Source organism: Lonchura striata, chromosome 6 (assembly GCF_046129695.1).
Source record: "Lonchura striata isolate bLonStr1 chromosome 6, bLonStr1.mat, whole genome shotgun sequence".
NCBI lineage: Eukaryota > Metazoa > Chordata > Aves > Passeriformes > Estrildidae > Lonchura > Lonchura striata.
The window spans coordinates 24658580-24670688 of NC_134608.1; the positions used below are offsets into that span (position 1 = coordinate 24658580).

Genomic DNA, 12109 nt, shown 5'->3' on the forward strand with positions numbered 1-12109 from the left:
ATGGAAATGATGCTTTGTTTATTGTTTTCTTTTTGCAAAGATGATCTCTTCCTTCTTTTGCTTAACTTGTGTAGCAACCATCTAGCTTTGTTCAAGCTCAGCAGATCATTAAAAGCGGTGGTCTGGGCTTCCAAGGACTCAACAAAGGCCTTACTGCAACACTGGGCCGTCACGGAGTTTTTAACATGGTTTACTTTGGATTCTACTTCAATGTGAAAAACATTCTTCCAGTCAATAACGTAAGTTCTTCATACAATGCAATAGACAATCAGATAAGAAGTTTGACATTTTCATTCACACCCTATTTATATGTGCAAAGCTGTGGTATTTAGTGATAAACAGTGACTAACCTAGTTCTGTCTTGCAGAAATCCATAGCATTTTAATGGAAGCAAATTAAGGACTCGATCGTCTCACTTTTTAAGTAAAGTTGAGTGTAGTCATATTTGAATTATTGTTTTTATGAATGTCCCTTTATAGCAGGGTAGCAGTGCAAAAAGGCAGCAAATGAGATACAGACATGTTGTGCTTATGTTGGGTATGTATGCAAATTTTTTTGTGGCAAACTGGCTTAGAAGAGAAATATCAGTTTCTAGAACTTCTGTCAGTATTCACATAGGGGCTAAGCTTGCAGAGGTGGCTGAGCTGAAGGATGTAGGTTATTCTGGGCAGGCACTGGACCTATTTATTCAAAAGAGAGTTCAACCTAGTATTGAAGGATGACAGGGAAGTTTCATCCTTATGGGAGAGAGATAGTCCAAAACAGGATGTAAAGAGTCATGCACAGGGACTTTATATAATTTATAATTAAATTAAAAAATCATTATAGCTGTAATTTCACTTAAAGAATTTTGATAGTCCTATATTACTTTAAATAACAAAGGAAGCAAACATTCCCTTTACAACAAAAGGAAATTTTACAAATGAAAATGTGGTCATATCAGCAACTTTCTAAATGACTGTGTGAGAAACAACTAATGGTTTATTAATGATTCCAGTATGCTACTTACTGAAGTCTGTTTTCACTAATGTGATTTTTACATGATGACAGTTAAACAGTCACAGGTGTAATATGTAGTGATATACATGTAAGAAGGTGCCATTCACATCAAAAGGGATAGGTTTCTATTCCCATATGAAGTAACACCTTTTTTTTCTGCACTTCTGAGTAGCCTGGTATTTTTGTTGGCAACGTTGTGTAAATGGAGAAAACCTCCACTTCTTATTTGGAGATTATTACAGTAAATTGAATTGTTCAGGAGCAGCTGACCCACAAGTTTCTACAAGTTTCTTACAGTGTATCTAAGCATATTTTACAGTGTACTTTAGTCACACATTCTAAAAATTCAAGGCACAGGCACAGCTTGTTACTAAGATGGGAGCAAACACTTTTGTGTTGATCAAAAGATTAAAAATTTATAATCACTATACAGAATATTCAGGAAAATATGCAGGTAAGGACAGAGACTAGTGTGTAGCTTTTATGGGAATCACGGGAAATGTTCTTTCATAGGAATTGAATAGTAATAGTGTTTGGCATAAGTATGCTTTCCTAGCCTTTCAGATTTCAAAAAATAGGAAACAAGTATTACATTATTAGAAAGATTCATAGCTTTATGATCTAAAGGAAATTAGTACTTTATACAGATTTTGTATAATGCATAAACATTTTAACATTACAACAGGGGTTTAAATATATGTAGAAAACAAAAGGGAAAACACTTCAGTGTCAGCCGGTGTCCCAGCTGTCTTCAAATATTAGCAAAATCAAAAAGCAATTTAATCAGTGTGGGATTAACTGCAAATAATTGGTGAGGTTTGCCTGGTGCTTAACCAGTGCACAGTGCCTTACATGGTGGCTTGCACAGTGGCTAATCTGTGCTAGTAAATGGAGTGGCAATGCTGAAACTCAGCCGCCTGTGCTGTTAAACATTCCCTGGCACAGCTTTGGCCCTGGCCAGCCAGCACAGTTCCCGGGTGTGGCTTAGGAACCAGCGAAGGCAAGGAGCCCTTGCTAATGGGCTGGCTTCATGCAGCCAGTTTTGAATGGTGATAGCATTCTGTAGTGCTAATAAAGCTAAGAGGACTCTCTAGGCCAGCCAGCATCAGTGGCATAGACAGTCTGTACAGAGAGATATAGCCAATAATTCTGATCAAACTCCCATTAACATCAATGCAAAATTCACTCTGAATTTAAGACATAGATCAGGCCTCATCTGGCTGGTGCTAGCCAACATTATGTCTCAGGTACTTATGTGCATTGAATTTCACTTCAGTGACTGCTAAATGGAAGTATTTGACAATAATTTATGACTTGTAACAAATCTCTCCTGTCAGTGGGCAGGTACTAGAGTCTTACAGTTATCAAACCTATAGAAGGAATTTGGTAGAAGTTGGTTTGTAGTTAGTCTGAAAAATATTAAACCGTTCTTAATTTGTCTAGATTTCTCACATACTTGATTTCATTACAAAATCTAGTTTGTTAACTTTGTATATTTTGCCAGAAAAAAAGTCTTAAAGCCAGTCTTGTAATATTGACAATTACATTAAAATTATAATATATAAAAATTATAAATTATAAAAATTAGAATACTACACTTGGGAAATAATTTTGACTATTGACTATGTATTTGCTGTCCATCATCTGTAACATAAGTGGAAAATGTATTAAAATCTTTGAATGAGCCTTTTAGCTGTCAGCTAAATCATGCATTACATTTGCATCCCAGTTAGGGATGTTTGCTGCCTATTTTGCCAAAAACAATAAATATTGTAGGTTAAGTGGTCAAATGGTATCAATGACATGTGTGGGTTGTAAATATCCATAATGAATAATTTTTCATACTTTCAGTCTATTCTGCTAAACAGATCATTTACAGCCAACCTTGTGCTTTGTTTACTGAAAATTGAATAAGCCAGATTTCTTTCAGTGGCCATTAATGTACCATCCATAGAGAATTAGTACCTATGCCTCTACCCCATCAATGAAATTATTTTTCAAATGGCATCTACTTTTATAATGCATTTGATAGGTGTCCAGCAGCCTTCACTTTGCAATTTTTATCATGATTAGATTTGCTTTTAAACATTAGTTTCATTTAAATCTTTGCTAACTACCACTTCCAAGTGGCTGCCACATTTCTCAGCAGTATGAAATTTCCTCACACCAGTTAAAAGCCCTCTTTGAAATGTGGCCAACTGCAGGACTCATTTCAAGTTGGGCACTGCCAGCCCCAGCCTGCAGTGGTGCCTCCTGTTACAAGGGCTGCTGCATCAGACCAGGGCACTGAGCAGTGCATTGTCTTGAAAGGGGCTCTGAACATCCACAGGCAAAGAAGAGATGGGAAACCCAAATGGTCTGTTCAGCTTGGTGAGTAAAATAGCAGACAATAGTTTTATTTTAGTAGCTTTCAGATCCATGCCAACATAGAAGTTTTATGTAGGAAGAGAGAGTGGAAAGTGGATGTGGTGCAATGGACTGGAAGAACTAGTAAGCCAAGGTGATTTAGAAGAAGACAGAATCAGAAGGAGTAGTGGAATAACCTCAGAGTCGCTAAGCTCAGCTTTTAGAAAAAGATTACTTTTAATTTTTGACACCTAAATTCATATTGAATTTTTATACTAATGACATTATCCAGATATTACATTGATGGCTTTCATAGAAAAATCTTTCCCATGAGGTTTATGATAAAAAAATCAAGTTACAGAAAACTGGCGTTGACAACTGTACATTTGGTTAGAGTCTAGTTTTGTGAGTCTAGTTTTGCCCCTTTTGGGCAAAAGGGGTCTTCTTATCTAGATACTAGAAACATTGGCTTTATTCCATTTGCATTTAAATCACCATATGTACAGAATCAATGGTTTTGGGGTTTTTTTTCTAAGATCTTTGCTTAAAAAAGAGCTACAATTCTTGGATGACAAGCGATTCTATTTTTTTAAGTTATTAATCAGTATGTTTCATGTTTTGTGAAATCAAGGCATGAGATTTTCTGCAAGTAATAAAGAGCTCTGTTGATTTTGACATTTCTTTCTTAACACCTGTATGGGCTTCATCCAATGTATATTATAGAAGTTTTAATTTATTTTTCTTGTTGCTAATCTAGAAACAAAAACTTCTTTCTTGGTTTCTTTTTCATTTAAGAACATACAGGTTTAGAAAACAAAAAACTGTCTTATTTTAACATTATGCTGATGTTATAACATGACAAGATCCTTTGTTATTTTAATGATGATTTTCTATAACTAAAGCACTTTCATGACAAAAGTAAGCTGCATATAAAGAATCTGATGTAGCAAAAAAGTGTCCTGTTAAAAACCAATAGCAAAACTAAATTATATGAATAGGAAATGTTCTGAAACACACTTGCCTGTGACTTCCACTACTTAGAGAAATAGGATTAAACCTGCTTCAAGGGACTTTGAGTCCCAGATAAACCCTGGGTTCTTTGATGTCATTGAAATGCCAAAGTAGGAGGTCTTTCTAAAAGATCAAATAAAACCCAGTTGAACTGTGAACTGTGAGTGAGCAAAGAAGTTTTTAGATGCATTTCTAATCTACTTCTAACTTTAACCGTGTGCATATAGTAGGGTTCAGAAACAATCTGTTGTAAATTCTTCAGCCAATTAGCTGAGTGAATTACCACCGTTTATAATGCGCAGAACGTGGAGGCTCTCTTGCCGTTGTGCCGAGTTGGATTGTTAATAACAGGAAGCTAGCACTTCTCAGTACAGTGGATCAGCTACATGTGAAAATAAATGTAAAAAACCTGGAGGGGAATGGCAGCAGACTGAGATTAGTCTTTATTTAATTTAGCATTTGGGGGTCCAACACACAAATGAGTGTTTTAGTAGGCTTCATGGTGGAAGTTGCTGTCATTTGTAAAATATTCTGGCCAATTAGCTAATAGTGTGCTTGGATTTCTCCTGTTTTGATACAGTAATACTAAGTACATTGTGAAGCCCAATTATACAAATCATCCCCATATGCCATACCAGTCTTTCTTTATGAACTGTGTTTATAAATCCTGTGTGAGGAAATGTGTACTTCAGCAATTTAGACCATGTGTAAAAACATAGCCAATAGGATTGTCAAGAAAACAAGTTCCAGCATAGGAAATCCTAATGTGTTCCGCTAAAATAACACGAGTGTGTTGTGTGATTTTTCTGATTAAATGCTTATTACTTTATAGTGCTTAACCTGCACAGGTCTTTCCATTTCCCTTTTTATTCTTTGTTTCCTTTTTTTTTTTTTTTTTTTTTGTAGGATCCAAATTTGGAGTTTTTGAGGAAATTTGGAATTGGGCTAGTCTCAGGAACAATAGCCTCAATTATTAACATTCCTTTTGATGTTGCAAAAAGTAGGATTCAAGGACCACAGCCAGTTCCTGGAGAGATCAAGTACAGAACCTGTTTTAAAACTATGGCAACAGTCTATAAAGAGGAAGGGTAAAACATTCTTATTTTAAAAAATGTTCAGATATCTGTTTTAGTTCATATGGGTCCATAAAACCATGTTGTTGTATTTCAGATTTGATGAGGACCATTAAGCCACCCTGAACTCACATATCAAAAGAGCCCAATCTAGCATTTTAAAAATTTATTTTAGAATTACAAGGACATACCTTCCTAGTACATATGTACTTCTCCAAAAGATTTACAAACTGATTATCACATTGTCAAAATTTATGTTCCCCCAGTAAATACTTCATATATCTCATGTGTAAATTTTTCAACTTTTCATTTTGTAAAAGGAAAATGTGAACATAAAAAGGACTATTTCTCAATTTAATCTAATTTTAATTATGCAGGCCTCGGTACCTCTAAAATTATTGCTGAAATAATTAAACTGAGGACAGATCTTTGTGGTAATAACATTTTCCAACTTTTAAAAATATTTCTCAAGTGGTGACTGAGCTGTGGCTTTGATATGCAATTATATCAGTCATTTTGTCCCTATATGAAGCTGTTGTTAACAGACTTGTCTTGAAAGTAAACCCATCTCACTGATTAAAGTCATATTTCTGATTGGATAGGCTCACAACATTGCTTTTGTGACTGAACATTGATTAACTTTTTCTCTTCATCTGATCTGCCTCTGTAAAATGTTAAAATCCAGATACAGCCTGCTATTGAACATGTGTAATTTCAAATAATTGCCTCTAAGTGCTCTGCCAGCATTTTAACAAACATATGCTACAATTCCGTTCTTCTTTTAGAGCAAGAATATTGTTTGAAATGTTTTGTTTGTTATTCTTCTGCTACAGATTTCTGGCTCTGTACAAAGGCTTGCTTCCCAAGATCATGAGGCTCGGTCCAGGTAATTTTCCTTCTGTTATTTCTATTTTGCTTTTTTCTTGTTTTCACATTTTTTCAGTTTCTTGAGAAAATGTAGTAAATATCAAATAAATTAATCAAAATATCTTTCACTTTGAATGGTTTATTTTTAAAATAGCATTACCTAGTAGTACAACAGATGGATTTGGCTAAATATGTGTCTAAAAAAATAATTTACACATATACACCAGAGAATTGCAGATCCAAGTGCTGGTTTGTGCAACTCTTTTGTTTATAAACAAACCGAAGTACATGCAAATGACAGAAGTGTAAAACTTTTGGAAGTTTCTTTAAGTTTCCTATTCCTTCTAATGTGATCTTTTGAGTTCCTTAGCACTATTCCATACCTATGTGAAGTCAGCCTAAAATGCAGGTTAGAGTCTCTCCATAAAATGCACTCAACTAGTCAAGGCACAGCTCAAGCATATCAAATTCCAGTTAGTTTCTTCTCCTATTTTCTATGGGGGCAGACACTAAAAAGCTGATAGCAGATCTGGGAAGAGACTTGTATGGCCCTGGAAAACTAAGAGGACAAGGATATCTTAAAACTGGGGTTGTTGCTTGACCCTTTCTTACTAATTGTTACTCCAAATGTGGGAGCATAGTGGTTGAAAGCTGTATCTTCTTTGGCTTTTAGAGTTTGTTTTTTTTTCCTGACTGGTTTTGATTAATCATGAAAGCAAAGCACTGGGCCCTCAGACTTTGTCAGCCCACAAAGGCAGTCTGCATCAAAAAAGAGCAGAAGTCCCATGAAATTGTATTTCCAGTTGTTCAAGCTGGTTGTTTAATATGCAAGAACACACATAGGTAAAGCAAGTAGGTACAGAGTCTGTTCTGCAGTATAAAGGAGGCATTAGGTTTGTCTGTAAATGTTTGCACATCCATTCCATCTGGCTAAGTACTAGACCATGCCTGGTTATTGTGCAGGGTGAGGAAGAAGGTGGGGAGGGGAAACAAGGAGCTCTGTAGCTAAAAGCCTTTTCCCTCACACTCCAAAGGTACTAGATTGCATACAAGACAAAGAGAAGGCAGTGTTTAGCTTTCCCAGTACCTCTTAGCACAGCAGATTTTGGAATAAAATTTTCCATCTTACAAATGACTATGCACTCTGGCCCACACCCAGCAAGTCAGTTACATGTGAACTTCATTCTAAATACTTTTGTAGTTCTATTGGCTAACTAACATATAGGTTTAACTTTCTGATGAAACAATAATACAGTCTTTATTGTGACTGAGAAGGTAATTTCTTCTTCCAACATGTGAGTGTTTACAGGAAAAGAGATACACAAACAGGTCACACAGTATGAGATTTGGAATCAGACTTGATTTGAGTTCAAATTACATCTTAGACATTGTGTCTATGATTTGTTTGTTGGTCAAAGCCTTTTGCAAACATCTGGTCTGTCTAGCTTTCTGTGAGTTCCTTCTCATAGAGAATTTCAAGTCTGGTAACAGTTCCTTAGGATAAATTATATGGAGAAACTCATGTAGTAATTCTGTGTGCCTGGTTGTCTTAGCCCATCCCTAGAAAAGTGAGCCCAGATCAGGAGAAGCCTCATTTGTTAGAGGTGCCACTCCAAGCTGCCAACTGCACCAACAGGCAAAGGCAAGAAGATATTTTTATGCCACAGTGCTGGCATTCACAAATAATATATTTTTACTCATGCAGCCTGGTTCTCTATATCCATGTTCTCCAACTAGAAGCTTCTCTATGTGTTTTAGTTATTTATATTCCTTCTGAAATGTTCCCCTTTTTTTATCTCACACAGTAATACAGCCTAGTTATGGTCTGGCTTCACTAACAGTAAAGATATTTTATGGCTTTCAAGCTGGGATTTTATACTGTTACAAATTCTAGCAAATAATGCTATTTCATTAGATCAAAACTTTAGCTGTGGATTTGTAGCCAGGAAAGATTATACTTACTTCCCCACCTTGATTTTCTGCTTTAGACATGGTAAAAACTTCTCTTGACTCTTACCTGGAAGTGTTTTTATCATCCTGAAGATGAATTTTTGCCATTCCACCAGTCAAGTTGCTCTTTCATGGCCAAATCTTGTTAAACAGCCACTAAATACATGTATATTCAGACTAAAAGTTTCATTTTTAGAAGAACAAAGGAAAACATTAATCTTGAAAAAGTATTAGGAAAAAGCACACTGAGGGTGAATTTGATTGACTATACAAGCTATTTACATCAACTTTATGATCTAATATTAAGTAAAACTGGTATGGTTTATGAATTTCTGAAATTTTAGTGAACTCAGGAAATAGTAGACTTATCCATTTTGTAAAAAAGGCTTTGCCATAGTCTTGTTTATGTTACACTAGGAATGCTCTATAAAATCTTGAAAACACTGGATTTTCTATGTAATAAAATAATATCTTTTCTTCCAGGTGGCGCAGTGATGCTTTTGGTTTATGAATACGTTTATGCATGGCTTCAGGACACAGTTAATCACAAGTAGCACTTTTGAAAAATGTACTCTTTAAAATTATATGCATTCTAAAATACACTATAATAAAGGAAAAGTGATTCTTATCCTTTATAGTGTTGAATACCCTCAGATTGCACTGATGTTCATACAGTTCCAAATAAATGTGGTCTCTAGGTCCTGATCCAAGAAAACATTTAAGTACATGCTTTTCTGTAAGTGCATAATTAAATAGCACTTGACATTTGTAATTGTTTTGCTGGACCAAGAGAAAATATAAATCAGACTTTAGACTGTGAGTTTTTAAAGGACAAACTGAAATTTCTTAACACAGAATCATCCTATGTAATCATATACTTTTTAAAGTTTTCAGTTTCTGCTGAAATGGCAAGATAAAAACTTCCAGGGTATTTTAAAGAAAAAAAGGAATAACCCTGGGGGGGAAAGATACTAAGCTAATGTAAACTGACAGCTCCATTGACTCCACATTAAGAAAATATTCATATTCTACAACTCTTCAGTCAGTCTTGGGTCCAGTTTCAATTCAGCCCAGTATGATTTCAGCATTTTCAAGTTTTTGGGAGTTCGGCTATAAAAGCACAGCGCGAGTAGCCACAACCTTAAAAACATGCATACTGCTAAATATCCTACTTGTTCTTAGCCATATATATTATATAAATCTCATTCAGATCAAAGAAGATACAGAAGGTAATTAATATCTATCAAGTTGCATAAAAAAAGCAAACCAACATGGGATTCATAGAAGAAATGAGTAAATGAATTAACAGAAAAAAAGTAATTTTAGGCATATGAGTTGTTACTGCAATTTTTTTATCCACTTTGATATACTATCCCAAAAGGACTGTACTGTGATAAAAATGCTCAGTGCACCCTGGCTGCCCCTTTAACCTTTCATTTCCACCATGGAATGGTGAAACAAGGTAGCACATCTGCAGTTGTACGTAGCTGGCCATACACCTCAGAGAAATGTACATTTCTGTATATAAAAAAAACATTGCTCTGAAGCTAAAATTTTTTGCTTTTCCCAGTTACTGTAAATGTAAACATTCCAGGGATGTACTTGTGTTCTTACTAGCCATTCCAACTCTGTGAAACAGTAAATTCTGCTATGCTGGCTGAAGACATAGTTTTTGTACATGCAGATGTGCCATTCTACATTTTCTCTTTAAAAACTCCTTAAATAATTTTAAATTATTCATTATTCTGTTTAAAAATATAAAATATTATATATATATATATATAAAATATGAAACTGCCTTAATTATCTAACTTGGTTTGTTGTCAAATGGGCATATATCTTGCAAAGTTTCAGTATTTCTTCCATACTACATTCACTCTGTTAACAATAATGTTCTTCCTCTGAAGGAGGTACAAACTTTTCCCTTGGCAATCCCAAAGAAGTACCTTTCTGCATTGTTACTTGAAAATGGCAGTTCACATGTGAAGTCTCATCTGAGAAGTCTTTTTAATGCATTGAAAAAGCAACAAAAGGCTAAAGATAGAAATGTGTTTTCAGCGCTTTCAAGGATGCCTGTATTAACATGCTTAGTAAGCCTCTCTTTTGTCTGAATTTGGCAATGATGGCTTTTTGTACCTATGCTATTTCATAGCTAAAAATCAATACAATTAGCTCTCTTAAAGTTTATGGTTTTAAGGCAAGTGTTCCTCGTTGTTGCATTTTATTATCAGTACTTGGCCAAAGAGAAGACACTACTAAGATAATTTCAGAAACTAAAGCAAAATGCTTTATAATTTGTCTTTTATTAATTTAGAGCATTCAAAATATAAAAATAAAATGTTTTAAACATACTGTATATACATATATAGCCTTTGGTTTACATCCTTTCCAACGTGATTTTTTTTCAGTTAATAGCTCAGCCTGATCCTGGGTAAAAGCAGAAACATTCAAAAACAGAAAACAGCATGGTGTGGGAAAACAAGCCTATGATCATGCCAGCCCAATGCCCCATTACTCCTAATGTGTAATGTGGGCTGAAATTCAGTTTTACACCTTCTGAAAGATCTTCTGAACTGGGACCATGCAAACACAGTTTGTTTGAAGGGAGTATTATTAGGCTTCACTGATTTCTTTGGAAATATTTAACATTCTGGTAATGAAGTATCAAAAAATTTAGTTCTGTACCCACATATACAGATTATTTCCCAAAAGTATCCATTCACGTCAGTGGGCTCACTCCAGATTTATACCCTGGTACTTGACAGCAGCAGTTAACCCTTATTTATTTTTTTTTTAGGAAATAATTCCCTTTTTCTTTTTTACTTAATGTAAAATGGTTTTGAGTTGTGTGATAAGTGAACATTTTGCAGTTTTCAGTTTACCCATGAGTATAAGCAGTGAAATAGTCCTTGGGCAAAGGAGTATTCTACATCATAGGTTTACATTTAAAAAAATAATGTGAAACTTCACACCAAAAAAATCCATCACAGGCAGTTCAGCAAGAGCCAAGGTCAGGCAATTTTGCTCATTCTGAGCAACACATGCAGCCCTGCTGACTTCCCATTCAGGGGTAAGGTATCATGTACAGCAGGCAGATGCACGGACAGCTGTACCTAAACAAACACAAAATAAAATTATTTATGATGGTGTATCCCATGGGAGGAATAATTAACATAATGTCCTGTCCTTGTTTTATAATTTATCTTGGTTTTGCTGAAGATAATGAAAACAACTCATACAAGCTAAGGATCTATCTCTCTGTCTCCCAAAACACACTAATTCCTGATTGGAATGTCAGGAAAGACAACTTTTTTCCAGAAATGACCTCATGTTACTCAGGAAAACTTTTAACACAGGCACAATTTGTTACAGGCTTGCAAAGTCTTGAAGCTCAAAAAAGCTGTGCTTTGAAAAGTTTCTCTTCCTTAGTTTTTTGTTTACTTTTCCCTTTGGTACCCCTTGTTTGAGTTCTATGGAAAACAATAGGTAGACGCATTCAATAATTCTGTAATCCAGTAGAACAATTAAGTTGAAAGCTAAAATCCTCTTGCCAGCTTAATCACTTATCTACTTATGATCCTTTTCTTATTTTTTTTCCCCCATTTTGTCTTTAGTGAAGAGCTTGTCTAGTATTAAAGTGATTTCTTTTTCATGGTGTTAAGGCTCATCTTATTTCAGCTATAACAGCATAAAGGCAGAATAACATTCATCATGTCACTAACAGTGTGGCAGAGTGGAAATGCACTTGTTTGCACTTTAGTGGTTTCAAAGAAACATTCTTGAAAAAGTGTTCCACTGAATAACGAGGGTTTCATCATCTCATTAAAACTGAACAGCTGTTGGATGCCTTTGAGGCTGAAGAA

The 12109-nt window shown here is 35.1% G+C and overlaps 1 protein-coding gene across 1 annotated transcript in view; it reads left to right on the plus strand.

Annotated features, from left to right (window-relative positions):
* SLC25A21 (solute carrier family 25 member 21) overlaps nt 1–8874 on the plus strand; it is a 231485-nt gene extending 222611 nt beyond the window's left edge. The window contains exons 7-10 of the mRNA XM_021542713.3: nt 75–239; nt 5263–5444; nt 6263–6315; nt 8730–8874. Coding sequence (XP_021398388.1) covers nt 75–239; nt 5263–5444; nt 6263–6315; nt 8730–8800 — 471 coding nt within the window. The 3' untranslated portion in view covers nt 8801–8874. The remainder of the gene's footprint in view (nt 1–74; nt 240–5262; nt 5445–6262; nt 6316–8729) is intronic.
* Nucleotides 8875–12109: the final 3235 nt, after the last annotated feature.